The 15,726-nt window shown below is 45.2% G+C and overlaps 1 protein-coding gene across 2 annotated transcripts in view; it reads left to right on the forward strand.

Moving 5' to 3' along the window:
• The first annotated feature begins 3,545 nt into the window (after positions 1-3,545).
• CLDN18 (claudin 18) overlaps positions 3,546-15,726 on the forward strand; it is a 22,246-nt gene continuing 10,065 nt past the window's right edge. Inside the window, exon 1 of one of the 2 annotated variants that reach the window (XM_034989305.1) lies at positions 3,546-3,765. In XM_034989305.1, coding sequence (XP_034845196.1) covers positions 3,546-3,765 — 220 coding nt within the window. Of the gene's footprint in view, positions 3,766-10,149; positions 10,370-15,726 lie in introns of those variants that run through there. The other variant, XM_034989297.1, reaches the window with a different exon arrangement.

The raw sequence follows: 15,726 nt of genomic DNA on the forward strand, positions 1-15,726 counted from the left end.
CCCATATTAGGCTGAAACTCAGGGTTCAGCAGTCATTTTTCTGAGTCATATCTGACTCGGCAGCATGAACTCATGACAAGAACATGCTGAGTTTCTCCTACAGGTTCTGGAATGGACATTTCACCTGGAAAGAGCAGGCTGGTTCTCTCACTTCTGGAAATTTTAATTTGTTTTTTCGAAGCCCGCACTCAGTGCTAAGGACCTCTGGACATAGTGGTATGCAGCCTGTGTTTTCAAAATATTCCTATACAGTAGATAAAAAAAACATTCTTTATTTCTCTGGGAAACAGAGGCCCAGTTTTGGTGAAATGGTAAAACAGTGTGAGAGTTAAGACATAAACTTCTTCACATGTTATCATTCATACCAAGATAGCTTTGCCTCTGATGCCCAGATTTGGTTAAAAAAAATAAAAATAAAAATAAAAATTCCTACAAGTTTCCAAGACTCCTTGACAAATGACCATCTGGAGAGAAGGTTAGATATAAGAAGTGTTCTCTTGACTGCAGGACTAAGGTTTACATCCAGCAGCCAGAAGGGCAGAGCTATAAGGAACAAGCCTCACAGTCAACTGAAGGGCATTTTGGGTCAGAATGCTCTCTTCCCAGTTGAGGCCTCACAATTGCCCAATTATGGAGCACATCACCAAAATAGGATGCTTTTTCTACTAGTCATGTAACTGAGATTTCTCCTAGGCAGTTCCCCTCTCCCTGAAGATCTAAAGGAGATTGTTTTGAGCCCTCATTCCACTTTGGGGACGTCTACTGCCCACCCCAAGATTTCACAGAATTTTACATTTTCACACCCACTGCTGACTCCAAGTCCCTGCCCATACTGAAGCCTTGTTCTCTGCCCTTCCAGAGCTGTTCTTCCCTCTGCACTCAAGTATCCACCCAGATATAGAGCTCAGCCCTCAGATGTTATTTGTTAGAGCAGTTTCAAGTTCACAGCAATATTTTTTTTAATTTTTTTATTGTTATGTTAATCCCCATACATTACATCATTAGTTTTAGATGTAGTGTTCCATGATTCATTGTTTGTGCATAACGCCCAGTGCTCCATGCAGAACGTGCCATCTTTAATACCCATCACCAGGCTAACCTATCCTCCCATCCCCCTCCCCTCTAGAACCCTCAGTTTGTTTTTCAGAGTCCATCGTCTCTCATGGTTCGTCTCCCCCTCCGCTTTCCCCCCCTTCATTCTTCCCCTCCTGCTACCTTCTTTTTTTTTTTTCTTAACATATATTGCATTATTTGTTTCAGAGGTACAGATCTGAGATTCAACAGTCTTGCACAATTCACAGCGCTTACCAGAGCACATACCCTCCCTAGTGTCTATGACCCAGTCACCCCATCCCTCCCACCCCACCCCCCACTCCAGCAACCCTCAGTTTGTTTTCAAGTTCACAGCAATATTGAATGGAAAGCACAGAGGGTTCCACATACTCCCTGCACCCACACATGCATCGCCTCCCCCACTATCAATGTCCAGCACCAGAGTCCTACATCGTCACAATCAGTGAACCAACACTACATCATTATCACCCAAAGTTCATAGTTTACATTAGCATACACTCTTTTTTTTTTTTTTTAAGATTTTATTTATTTATTTGACAGAGAGAGAAATAGCAAGAGCAGGAACACAAGCAGGGGGAATGGGAGAGGGAGAAGCAGGCTTCTTGCCGAGCAGGGAGCCCGATGTGGGACTCGATCCCAGGACCCTGGGATCATGACCTGAGTTGAAGGCAAACGCTTAACGACTGAGCCACCCAGGCGCCCACATTAGCATACACTCTTGGTGCTGTAGGTTTATGGATTTTGGTAAGTATATAATGACATGTGTCCACCCATTGTAGTTTCATACAAAATAGCTTGCCTTAAAAATCTTCTATGCTCCTTTGATTAATCCTCCCAGAGCCCTGAGTTCCTTGCAATCACTGATCTTTTTTTATTGCCCCCATAGTTTTGCCTTTTCCAGAATGTCATAGAGTTGAAACCATACAGCTTCTTTCACTTAGTAATATGCACTTAAGGTTCCCCAATGTCTTTTCATGGCTTGATAGATCATTTCTTTGAGCATTGGATAATATTCCATTGTCTGGATATACCAGTTTATTTATCTATTCACCTACTGGAAAACATCTTGTTACTGTCAAGTTTGGGCAATTATGAATAAAGCTTTTATAAATATCTGATGCAGGTTTCTGTGTGGATGTAAGTTTTCAGCTCATTTGGGTAAATACCAAGGAGCACAACTGCTGGATCTTATGCTAAGAGTATGTATTTCTGTAAGAAACTGCCAGACTGTCTTCCAAAGTGGCTGTACCTTTGCATTTCCACCAGCAATGAGTGAGAGTTCCTGTTGCTCCACATCCTCATCAGAATTTGGTGTTAGTGTTTTGGATTTTAGCCATTCTAATAGGTATGGATTAGTATCTTGTTGTTTTAATTTGTGATTCCCTAATGACATTTTCTCCTATACTTATTTATCATCTGTATATCTTCTTTGATGAGGCACTGTTCAGATATTTTGCTTATTTTTAAATCAGGTTCTTCATTTTCTTATTGTTGAGTTTTAAGGTCTTAGTAGATTTTGGATAAGAGTCCTTTATGCAAGTATGTTTTTTGGATATAAAATGTTTCTTTGAAAATATTTTCCTTTTGCAAATATTTTCTATCTGTGGCTTGTCTTCTCATTGTTTTGAGGTTGATAGTTACTTTTATTCTCAATCTTTAGAGATATAATTCTGTCATCTTCTGGTTTCCTATTGCTGCAATTGATATACTGACTATAGTTCCTTTCTTTCAGGTTTTTTAAAGGTTTTTCCCTTTATCTTTTGTACTTTGCAATACTACAATGCACCCAGATGTTGATTTATTTTTATTTACCTTTTGTGGAACTATTGGACATCCTTAATGTGGAAATGCTACTTTTCATCAGTTCTGGAAAATTCATAAGCAGTCACTTACCAAATAGTGTCTTTCAGTCTCTTTACTCTCTTGTTCTGGAACTCCTATTAGATATATGTTGGAGCTTCTCATTCTATCTTCCAAGCTTCTTACTGCTGTTTCATGTGTTCCATTTTCTCAGTCCTATGTTTTAGTTCTATTTAATTCACTGAACTAGAGCAGCAGTGATACTTTGGGAGGGCCTCACAGGCGAAGCCCTTTCATCTCCAAGTATTTCTGAGGCATGACCAACCTGCAGGCCCTTCCAGGCAGCGCCCTCTACGCCTGCTTTACCCTCCATGGAGGGGAACCTGGCTAATCAGGAAAGAAACTCCCTCCGAAGGTCAACAGTGAGTAGAGTGTACATATGGTAGAAAACAAATGGCTCTTGGTACCATGTTGTGGGAGTTATCTGGCTTGGCTAGATAAAGGAGGAGGACAAGCTCAGGTGGCACTCTTGAGTCCCCTCCTCCATTGCATGGCCCGTTTGTGACGTGTGCACCAGCCTCCCCGAGAAAGCTCCGTCCCTACACCCTGCACACTCAGAACCGGGCCGTCCCTCTGTCGTGTGGCGCTCTGTGTCAACGCTGCACCCCACCATGGCCGTGACCGCCTGCCAGGGCTTGGGGTTCATAGTTTCACTGATCGGGATTGCGGGCATCATTGCCGCCACCTGCATGGACCAGTGGAGCACCCAGGACTTGTACAACAACCCGGTGACGGCTGTATTCAACTACCAAGGGCTGTGGCGCTCCTGTGTCCGAGAGAGCTCTGGCTTCACCGAGTGCCGGGGCTACTTCACCCTGCTGGGGCTGCCAGGTAAGGGCTGGTGCCAGCACCCTGGCAGGGGGATAGAGGCCCCTGCCTGGGGCCCCACAGAGGGACCGTGGGGAATCAGGAGCAGCAACTACCACCACCGGAGTCAGAACAGGAGTGTAGGAACCTTAGGGGCAGGAGCTCTCTGAGCTGCCAGGGCTCTTGTTCCCCTCACTGGATGGTGCCCAGTTTTTCCCAAGGGGTACATCGTTTAAACAACTCCTATGTGAGCAATGGCATTGAGACTCAGTCACACATAGGAACAGGACTCAAGAGGCCCAACTTCAGCCCCCTCTTTCCTTTAGCCCCAAGATTCCGCCTCCCTGAAATGGGGACTGTGGATCTCATGAACGGAATTTCATCTCCAGACCCTTTTGTGCCTGGGCCCGGCTTCCAGGGAAGCCTAAGCCCGCAGAAGCAATAGAAAGGGGCAGAGGGAAAAGATACATACAGAAAAAGAACTGAGTGCTGTGTTTCTCTGAGGTGTGCCAGATGAGCCCCTTCTGTGGGGATCGAGGCTCCTGACCTCCAGAAAACATTGGCCACATGGAATCAGATTCAGGGTGCTCTCTCTCTCTGCTCAGAGGGCTTCGGCAGCAAGGGATCTCTGCCATGCAGGCAAGGTGTGTGGGCTGTGATGCCCGCTCCCCCAGACTGGTATTAAACACAGAAGGATTGTGTGTTTGTTGGCTTTGTAGATTGGTCATTTTCACTTGAAGAAAAATTCAGGTCTCAAGAGTAGGTGGTAAAAGTGTTAAAAAAAAAAAAAAGGAGAAATGTTAAAAGTGTCTTTCACTCATGTAACAGAGTAAGACAGTGAATAAACATCATTTTTATTTCTTAGTTCTTTTTTCCTTCCATAAATATACATCAAGTTCTTGAGAGGGACACTGATCCAAGATGGGCATTGGAAGGAGCACCAGAAATAGAAAACGGGGTTTTCCCCTCCAGGAACTTGCCATCTGACTATAGGGTCAAGACTTAGAAACACACAGAAGGTAACAAGTAAAGACTTAAGTCACACAGTGAATCATTCTTTTATACACTCCACACCTACTGATGGAGAGCTCACTGCAACCTCAGGATTCTTGGGGCTAGCACCCTCAAAGTAATGAAAGTGCACCCCAGGCTGGGTATGACAAGGTGCCAAGTGAGGCCGGAGGGCTAGTGCTGCAGAGATGAGAAGAGTATGGAAGTGCTCAGGAAAGGCTCCACTGAGGAGGAAATACAACAAGTGAGCCTTAAAAGGCAGGTAGGGTTTGGAAAAGGCAGAGACACAGAAGGAAAAGCAGCATGAGCAAAGGCAAGAGGGTGCTACCCCCTGAGTCTTACTTGGAAGAAAATCAAAGAGCGACCTTGGCTGGAGGAGGGGGTTTGTGTGGGCACAGTTATGGAAGGCAGTGAATACCCTCTTAGAGAGGTGGGGACTGGGTATAAACAAGAGGACATGAGTCAGGTCAGTGGGTGACCAGCTGCGGATTCAGTGAGGCCTGTCTCCACTAGGGACGGGAGCAAAGATGAGCCTCTCCCACATCCCTGTATCCTGCTGACCCAGCCTTAGCTTTGAGTCTCCCTCACCTCAAATGCAAAAGCTCATGATCTCTCCAGAGACTAGGACCTGGGTCCATGCAGAGCTAGAGGCCTTGGTGGAGGCAATCAGCCTGGAGCTGACCTCTGGCCACACAGAGCACCCATCTCAGGAGTTCATATTGCTCCACAAAGGGAGAATAACAATGTACTAGGACTTGAGTAAACAATTGGCTTGCAACATTTTGTGTAACCTCTGCAAACCACCCTGTGAGCTTGGTGCTATTATTATCACCCTTTTAGAAACAAGGAAAATAAGTCTGAGTGACTTGCCCAAGGTCATATACAGATGAAGCCAGGGCTCAGACCCTGTTCTGCCTTCACCTAAGCCTCAGTGGGTTGCCCTAATATGGAGTCCTGAGACGCTCAGGCTCCAAACAGAAATCTCTCCTGACCCAAAGCAAAAGCCCCCAGTGTGGAGGGGCCTTCCTAGCCTCACACCTCGCCAGAACCTCGTATCCCAGCCCCACACAGACTTCTCCTTGGGCAGCTGTCGTGGACTAACAATAGCTGTCAACATGCCCCATACATACTTTACAGATGGAGCCTGAGAGGGGCAGAGCACTTTGCCCAAGCTCACAGAGTTAGAATTGGGCCAGACCAAAACTGCCTGTTAGGCCTTCTCTCAGAACCTTCGAGTGCTGTGTGTGTGCATGTGCATGCGAGCGTGTATAAATCCTGTCACTAGATAGTTTAGAGAACTATTTTTTAAAAAGAATTTTATAGGAATCCCTTTTAAAGGAAAAAAATTCTTACAGACCCTCAATGTTCACTTAAGTTATACTTGTTTTAATGTTATTTTTTTTCTTTTTTTTTTTAAGATTTTCTTTATTTATTTGACAGAGAGAGAGAGAGAGAGAGAGACAGTGAGAGGGAACACAAGCAGGGGGAGTGGGAGAGGGAGAAGCAGGCTTCCCACTGATCAGGGAGCCCGATGTGGGACTCGATCCCAGGACTCTGGGATCATGACCTGAGCTGAAGGCAGACGCTTAACGACTGAGCCACCCAGGCGCCCCTTTAATGTTATTTTAATGTATTCAAGTATAAACACTAGATTTAAATTCCTAATGCATGTCTTCTACAAGTCAAAAGGCACATTTGCAAATGTAATATAAATAACACTGAAAAATTAATCAATCCAAATTTCAAAATTAGTTTGGTGTTAGGGATAGTGTTCATTTGCATTTGGAGTTTAACAAAGATATAGCCTCAAGGCCGATTTTGCATTTTACCTGTTTCAGTGTTTTGACTTCATTATCATTAACACAGATTCTCTACTTGCATAGGTTTGTTTTACAAAATGGTGTTAATACGTTTGAGGTACTCACGTCTCACACTCACGTGCAACCCCTGGTAATGAGGTTTCTGCGGCTCGATAGCTCTTTGCAGTGGTCTTGTTCATTTGAAGTAAGGTTGTATTGAAATATGGCTCTAAGATTATCAACCCAATTATTTCTGGAATTGGGGAGGGAAAGTTCTCTGCCGTATATTTACTGCCACTGATTGTTGCAATCAGGTATGTGCAAAGACAGGACAGTGCAACGCTTGCCAGTGAAGCTAGCGGGGTGTTGACCCCAAGGCACAGGGGCCCTAGCGTGGAGTGTCAGTACCTCAAAGTGGGGAGAAGTTCCCCTGACTGCATTTTCTGTTTGAGCAAGAATGAACCCTTTGTTCACATACCAGTTGAGACTACTTAACTGTCCTCTGGTATAAACATAATCATTAACACCAACACAAGCATGAACCATAAGGGGCCAGCCTGAGGATCTGGAACATTCTTGTTTTAATTTCCTTTCCATTGTCACTGAGATGAAAGTACAGAATTTTTAAATTTCCACTGAGAAGATACACATGCCCCAAAATGCAAAACAGACTCTCAAGCTCAGAGGGAAGAAGTCAGGCACAGCCAAACCTTCCAGAGAAACTGTAGGCATAGGACTGGCAGTCAACCTTCCCAGATAAAATCATTTCACTAGGCCCATAACTGACAGCCAACCTGTCTTGGGCTGATCGGGTTTGGACAAGTGCCCCTCTTGGCAGAAACATGGAAGCCAGATTTTCCTCTGTGGACCCCCATTCACTCTTCAGCAGTGACCCGTGAAGCAGTGGTCCGTTCATTTTATAGCACAGAAAACCCACTAGGAAGTGACAGATTCCATCTTCCAGATGTTTGAAAACCTACCAATATCTATTTCACATTTAAAAAGTACGTAGACTTAAATTTTTTTAAAAATGTGTAGACTTACATTTTCTCTCTATTCATTCAGTATTCTACTAGGTAGAGGTAGCTTTAGTTTATCCTTTAAAATTAACTTTTCCAGGGCGCCTGGGTGGTTCAGTCGTTAAGTGTCTGCCTTCGGCTCAGGTCATGATCCCAGGGTCCTGGGATCGAGCCCCGCATCAGGCTCCCTGCTCAGCGGGAAGCCTGCTTCTCCCTCTCCCACTCCCCCTGCTTGTGTTCCCTCTCTCGCTGTGTCTCTCTCTGTCAAATAAGTAAATAAAATCTTTAAAATATAAATAAATTAAATTAAATTAACTTTTCCTTCTCCCAAAAAATAAAGTCACTGTCACTTCAAATAAGAAAGAAAGCTAATTCATTATTACCTGAATAACTGTTTTTCCCTGGTCTTGAAATTTTGCATAAAGCATTTGCATAGGGAAGGAGGAGGGGAAACTGCCATGAGTGAGAATAGATAACTTGTAATAACCTATTTCTTTTATTTTTTCAATTTTCCATCTACTATTTCAGTGGTATTATAGGTATGGGGTGGGTGTTAGACAAATGTCATAAAATGAACAACTGGAAAACAAACTCTTTATAAATAAAAACCCTGAATCTTGGTTGAAACAAGAGCAAAATGACTCTGTCCACAGAAACAGTGGCAGAATCATTCTTGAACCCTTCCAATATTTTCCAATCTAATTACTCAATCCCCATCCAGCAGCAGAGACCACAGACACTTCTTCTAGTTGCTCCCTCCTCACCTTTTGGACTTGGCCTTGTAACTCAGTTCAGGGAAAGCAGACACCAACGCTGTTTCAACGAAAGTGATATAACTCCTGCTTACTCATTTTTTGAGTTTTCTGGCTCATGATTCACTCTCTACACTGATCACAGAACCTAAAGGAAGATAAGCACTTCAGGGGAGTGTGGAGTCCATTCAAACTAGGGGGAGACCTTCCATATTTGCTTTCTGTGTTTGCTGGGGAAAAAAAAGAATGGGAGCAGTGGCTGGGTGCACTCAAGATAACACTGAAATGTCCAGATGCAAAGGTTTGTTTCCTGGAGAACCCGTACAGGTTAGAGATTGGTATGTTGGGTGTGTTTCCAGGCCTGGAGATCCAGAGTTGGGGAAGCTATAATTAAAATGGTTCTGGGGGTGCCTGGATGGCTCAGTTGGTTAAGTGTCCGACTCTTGATTTCAGCTCAGGTTTTGATCTCAGGGTCGTGAGTTCAAGCCCCATGTTAGGCTCCATGCTGGGCATGGAACCGACCTTAAAAAAAAAAAAAAGATGGTTCTGAATTCAGAGGCAAGACACACAGGACCCCCAGGAAGTAGCAGGTCAATCAATTCTCTTACAAAATCGAACTGGGTAGGCAAAATGCAATGGTTAATTTCTGGTCAGGTCTCTCTTTTTCGTGATTATATAATTCCTGATATTTTGACCAACTGTAGTGAAAACCTTTCTGCAAAATGTGGAAGACAGTGTGTGAGATCTGAAAGGGCGATGAAGTATTCTACTTTAGTATGCAAATGTTACAGATGAAGAAACTGTGACCTGCAGGGGCTGATCAGTTTGCACAAAATCATCTAGCACACAGCGTGTTAGTGACTGTGTCAGGGGCAGATCCCAGGGCTCTCAGTAACCAGAACAGGGGCTTGGGCCTAGCCAGCCCTGAGCCCTTCTCTGGCCTTTTTAGAACCTTCTGTGTCTGCCATGTGGTCTCCATGTGGTTCTCATGGTGTGAGTGAAAGGGTGACATGGAGGTCAGCAGGATGTCTCACTTCTTCCCCTCCTATTTTCCATACCTGTAAAACAAAAGCAGATCTCTAGGATTTGACTTCCCGTTCTCAAAAGTGGGGACACCTTGCCTACCTCTCCCACTCCACATGGAAATAGAGAAAGAGCACCAGACCAAAAGTGGGGACTGGAGCTCCATCTTTGCTGACTTGAATGCATCTGTGGTTCAAGGCCCTTTGGACAAGTTCCTTAATCTACCTCACTTGCCTCAAAATACATATGGGTGTGGGATAATGATACCTACTCTACCCACTTCTGTAAGGGCAGAATGGAAAGATGTACATGAAAAGTAGTTTATGAGTTGTGAGGAGAAAATACCGAGTCTGGTTTAAGACGCAGAGTCCTGGGGCCTCCTGTGATGAGCAGAGCCTAAAGGAAAAAGCTTGTCGGGGCGCTGGACTGGTCAGCTTTCTCCCCAGGTGGTGGCCAGCGAGCTCAGGGGGCAGAGCCAGAGCCGGGGACCCGGGAGAGGCTGCTCGGCCTTGGGGCAGAGCGTCCATTCGGACCGCTCTGCTCTCAACCCAGCTGGGCCTGCGCAGCTCGGTAGGACAAGTGTCTCTTGGGGCGGCTACCCTAACAAATGAAAAAATAATGCCCTTGAACCAAGAGTGAAACTGAACTATCTAAGGAAAACACTGTGAGCAAACACCAAGAGCTGAGGGAAACCATCTGATTAGGGCAGCCGGGCTCAGGAGCACAGCCCGCCCACCCACACCGGCACAGGAGGAAGGCGCAGCAGGTCCTCAGCCCGCGGTCGGAGGGCGCGCGGCTAAGGCCATGTCCACCACCACGTGCCAAGTGGTGGGCTTCCTCCTGTCCCTCCTGGGCCTGGCGGGCTGCATCGCCGCCACGGGGATGGACATGTGGAGCACTCAGGACCTGTATGACAACCCCGTCACCTCCGTGTTCCAGTACGAGGGGCTCTGGCGGAGCTGCGTGAGGCAGAGCTCAGGGTTCACGGAGTGCCGGCCCTACTTCACCATCCTGGGCCTTCCAGGTAGGCCGGGGGGGGGGGGGGTCCCGAGCAGGTGAGGGCCGGGGAGGGGATGGCCTGCAGCACCAGGGACTGAGCGGCGCTCCCCACCTCTGGGTGTGACCCTCGCAGCGCTGGCTCAGAATAAAAGGTGTGAATGAGAGAAGTTGGCCCCGTGACAAAGAGGGCTATAGTCACACGGGAGAAAATCGGCGAATTCATACTCGAATCAAAGGAAGTACGGGGGCATTAAAAAAAGGGGGGGATCTATTGTTAGGGCATGCATGCTGTGCTCGGGATGCTAGAATAGACTATTGGTCCTCAAAGGAGAAAATCGTGTGTTATGTATGTGCATGTGACTGCACGTACATGGGAGGAAGGAAGTAGGGTGGTAAGTATTTTTTTCTAGCCAAAAACGTTGATTGAGAGCTCATTTCCTTTCATTTTCAATTCAATTCAATTTTTCTTTGAAAAGTTGGAGTCTCTGTAGGCGCCAGAAAATATATATTGCCATTCAATTATAAAATATCCTTTTTCTTGCTTTGCATTGAGAAGTTCTAGTATGCACTCCTAAAAAACAATGTATGCCAGAATATTATAAAGTCATAATTATAATAATATCACAATATAAATATAATTATAAATGTGACATAATTTCACCTCTGAAGATGAAGTACGTTAAACCCCTGCTTTTAATACAAATTATTATTTCAAACATGCACATAGGAACTTTGCATTCCAGATATTCTGGGAGCTACTTGTGTTTAAAGAAAGAGGGTGGGCAAAAAGAAAATAAAAAGCCAGTCTAATCAGTGGCTCTGAGGGGTGGCCAAGATATGAGTTTGGTGAGGAAGGGAATAGTGTTAGGTTGGCCGCTCTGAAACAAGCACCTTGTGAGCAGGTAGGTGGAAATAAATTTGCACGACACTGGTAAAAGCCTGTGCAGCCCTTGAAATTGAATTACGAAAAGCAATTCAACCAATATATCTTCATTTTTGGAAAGAAGTAGAAGATGGGTGACAGAGTAGAATCGGGGTAATTACTGCATTTTTGGAAGCCACTTGTTTTTTGTTTTTTTTTTTTAAGATTTTATTTATTTGACAGAGAGAGAAAGAGAAAGTACAAGCAGGGAGAGTGGGAGAGGGAGAAGCAGACTCCCCGCTGAGCAGGGAGCCAGATGGATGCGGGGCTTGATCCCAGGACCCTGAGATCATGACCTGAGCCGAAAGCAGACGCTTAACCGACTGAGCCACTCAGGCGCCCCTGGAAGCCACTTGTATTGCAGGCCCAGCAGGATCACTGACTGAGACCTGCTTAGGGAAACACGGCAGGTAGGACCTGGCCGCAGGGAAGACAGCCTCGGAGGAGGGATTATGCTCTGGTGTGAGGGGAGAGGTCAGAAGGCAGAAGGTGCCAACATGGATGGTTGAGCTGTTAGCCCTACCTTATTTTAACTATTTAGGTGAAGGAAAAGGATTGACCTCATACTCAAAATTAAGGGATGACATTCCATGACTTCATACCCAATAACGTTCGCCCAGGGCCCCACCACACATTACCAGTCTCTCACTCATTCTGTTTCTTTCCACACATGGGACCCCACACCATCCAGTCTGGTCATCCCCGCTGATCAGCCCCTGTCCTTCTTGCCTCTTTCATCTCTCCTCTTCACTTAGGCTTATATTCTCCTTCCTAGAAAATCTCATGATTCTGATCATTGTCAAATTCTGTCTCTCCCTGGGTCACTGACAACCAAATTAAAAGAATAAATTGTACTACCCCCTCTCACTCTTAGTCTTTCTCAGTCTGCTTTCCATCCTTCCTCTCTTTAGAGTGTTTACTCCTTTGACTGTGGCAGATGGTGGGGTAGAACCTTCCAATGACCAGCTTCCAGTTCTCATCTCCCTAGATATTTTAAAACCCAAACCTTCTCATGGTTCCCCCATTCACAGCTTAATTAGGTGCAGACATGACAGCCTGACACCCATGCCCTCCTATATCCCTCACCTTGCCTGACTTATCTCTTACTATTCCTCTGCCCCCAGGATGACTCTTGATTTCAGCTCAGGTCATGATCTCAAGGTCCTGAGATCGAGAACCCAGCGTTGGGCTCCATGCTGGATGTGGAGCCTGCTTAAGAGTCTCTCTCTCCCTCTGCCCCTCCCCTGCCCATCACATGCACTCTCTCTCTCAAAAATAAATAAAATAAAATAAAATAAAATAAAATAAAATAAAATATTTGGCTGACTAAAGTAAGGGATGGACAGGAAGATTGCCAGAAGGAAAAGGTTAAAAGACACTCCAAAACTAAAGGCTGAAATATAAGAAGATGGAACAGCCAGAGAGGAGTCCAGTGGGTGGCTGGTGGACATTTGTGGGGCTCTTGAGGAAGCAGAAAGAGGTAATATTAACCACCCAAGACCTAGCACCTATAGGGGACTTGGCCATTAAGAACAACTGCTGAAAACATTTTCTTGAGCATGACAAGGGGCATAGGGAAGAGAGACTTGAAGCAGAGGACCTGGGGGAAATGCCTAAAAACAGAAATGGAAGGTTGCAGAGAGTTTAATTTTGACCTAGAACTCAGGGGAAGACCACCCTCGAGCAGAGAAGTAAGCTTTAAAGTACTATCAAAGCATGAGGCAGATACCATTGTAATACTTTAGTTAACAATCATAGTATCACTACCAATTATTCAGTTCTTCCTAAGGATAAGCTCTTTTCTTCCAAAATCTCACATAACCCTTCATTCATCTGATAAAAATGTATCACATTTAGTTGGAACTTACAGCCATAGAATAATTTAATTCCATTCAACTGTATTATGTATTATGTAACCTACAGACAGATTAATGACGTAAGTGGTGGTAGTACAGGACTGTTTACCTGTATATGACCAGCTTTGTATAATGAATAGCCCAAGATTCCCTCTCATTGTATTCTAAACAGTTAATCTAGTATGTAGTTCTCCAAGGACAGTGCCCAGAAATAAAAACAGCTACCATTTATTGGACTGCACATAGACCCTCCAGTTTAATCTTCACAGCAATACAAGGAAATGTGTATTAGCTTTGTTTTTACAAAAGTGGAAACTGAGGCTCAGATAGGGAGACAAAGTAAGGTGCCCAAGCTCCCATGGACAGAAGATGGCAGAAGTGGGAAATGAACATGAGGCCGTAAAGCTTCAAGTCTGCATTTTTTACCCTGCCCATGCTCAGGCCCTGCTTCACATTCCAGCTAGAAGGGCCGCCTCTAACATTGAACAGGTTGGTGTGCACTTGAGCACAATAAGAGCAGAGGGTACACCAGCACCTTGACCCATTTATCGCCATATCATCACAAATGCACAATTGGGAGTACCAAATTTAAAGAATGGATGACCTGTGTGTCATTCCCTATCCCCCACCCTGGAGACAGTGGGGGGGGGGGGAGGGCAGTCAAAGAGCACGGTGGAGAGAAGGCAAAGACCATGTCCCTGGTCCCATGATGACATCATGGTCAAGTAATGTTTGGTTTTTTTTTAAGATTTATTTATTTATTTACTTGAGAGAGACAGCAGGAGGAGGAGCAGAGGGAGAAGGAGAGAGAGAATCTCAAGCAGACTCCCCACTGAGCACAGAGCCCAACATGGGGCTTGATCCCACAACCCCAAGATCATGACCTGAGCCGAAATCAAGAGCCAAACGCTCAACCAACTGAGTCACCCAGGCGCCCCAAGTAATGTTTTTTCTAATGTGTTTGCAAATATTTGGATTGAATTTGGTGCCATGGCAGGGCCCCACAGTTAGAGACAAGTGAGTTGGGATTAAGAGCATAGCTTGACCAGCTACGTCTCTTGACCTTGCTATCCCCATCTGTGGAATGCCTCACAATAAGCCATCTGTATGAAAGTGCTCTGCAATCCATTTACAAGATCTGACTCTTGGCGTCAAAAAATCATTACTGCCTTGTCTACATCACCCAAAGCTCTCAAAGAGTTAGGACATTTGATCTTCCAGGGTTTCTTTCTTCTCCAAAATCAAGCATCTTTTATGAATCCAAATACCCAAAGTAGAGATTATTTAGGGTCCTGTTTTTCTCCTATCAATCCCCCATTCCACCTGTGTTCTGGGCACATTACTGGTTTCCAGCCCCTTCACAGGCACTGAGGGTCTTGTTTTCTTTTTTTACATACAACTGGCTACATTTGCCCCTTTCTACTGCAGTGTGAAAAAACAACAGCTACTGGAAAGCTAGGGAGTTTCCCATCAACCCGGCAATCATATTTACACAGACAGGAATGGGGGTTTTCACGATATCACATTTAACCCAGGAAACAAGTCTACAAAATCTAAAGCAAAAATCCATAAAGGAAAAAATATGAAACTGCTTTTCAGCATCTTTTCTAAAGGAGCCACCTGCTTTATTTCTCCTTACTATTGGCTGACTGTTTCACATTAAGTCCGGTGTGCAGGATCCTGTGAAACGAGCTTGTCGTTCCCCAATGTCTGGTGGAAGAAACTGGCCCTAAGAGGGAGAGTGATTACAAGTTAGTTATAAACTTGAAATGAAATCTGGGGGAGCCTCTTGGATTTTGCTCAAGCTGCTTTCCTTTTCTTCCCAAAAGAAACATATTTTAGCCCAGACATGCCTTTTTAAATACGTGGACAAACATTTAAACGTGTACACACCTAATGTGTGTCTAAAGGAGATCCCACAGAGAACTGAGCACACATCTACAAGCCAGAGAGGATCTGTGTCTGAGGCATGAAATGAGGCTGCTTGCCCGATGCAGACCCAGGAATCAGAAGGCCTCCCCAGCTTGTGATTGTGGAGGCTGTTGCTTGGATAGCAGGGGCAGCCCCACACAGAGTATCATGCTCTAGCATGGGCTGGTCAGTGGTGGGCACCATTTCTTGGTAGGGACACACGTGGCCAGAGTCACGTAGTCGGACCCCACCTGAGAGTTGAAAAGGAAGGGCAATGAAGGCGGACACCACCGCCCCAGCCTCACCCCTCACCTGCTCCCCTCCTCATTGCCAGCCAGATCTTGAGTCCGTTTTTCCTGATCTTCCCACCTGTCTTGGTCCAGGCCTTACTGTTCCTACTCTTGTCCAATTTTCTTCCCCTCTGGCCCCCCATATTCCCTCATGCATGGCTTTCTCAGATCCTCAACCGTATTTTATCACCATGTGAGAAGATTCCGGTTTATGCAGTTAGTACCAACCAAAGCCATGTGGGGAGAGAGAAAGAACTTCTTTTCTCTTCTTTTTTTCCTCTTTTCTGGTATTTGCTGGGCCTGGCTTAGTTCTATGCTGGTGCCAAGTAGCATCTCTATGCAAGAGACAGCTCTGCCCCACTCCAGATGTGCTCATGACATCTCTATGCAAGAGACAGCTCTG

Source organism: Mirounga leonina, unplaced genomic scaffold (genome assembly GCF_011800145.1).
Source record: "Mirounga leonina isolate KUSES-001 unplaced genomic scaffold, KU_Mleo_1.0 Mir_115, whole genome shotgun sequence".
Taxonomy (NCBI): domain Eukaryota; kingdom Metazoa; phylum Chordata; class Mammalia; order Carnivora; family Phocidae; genus Mirounga; species Mirounga leonina.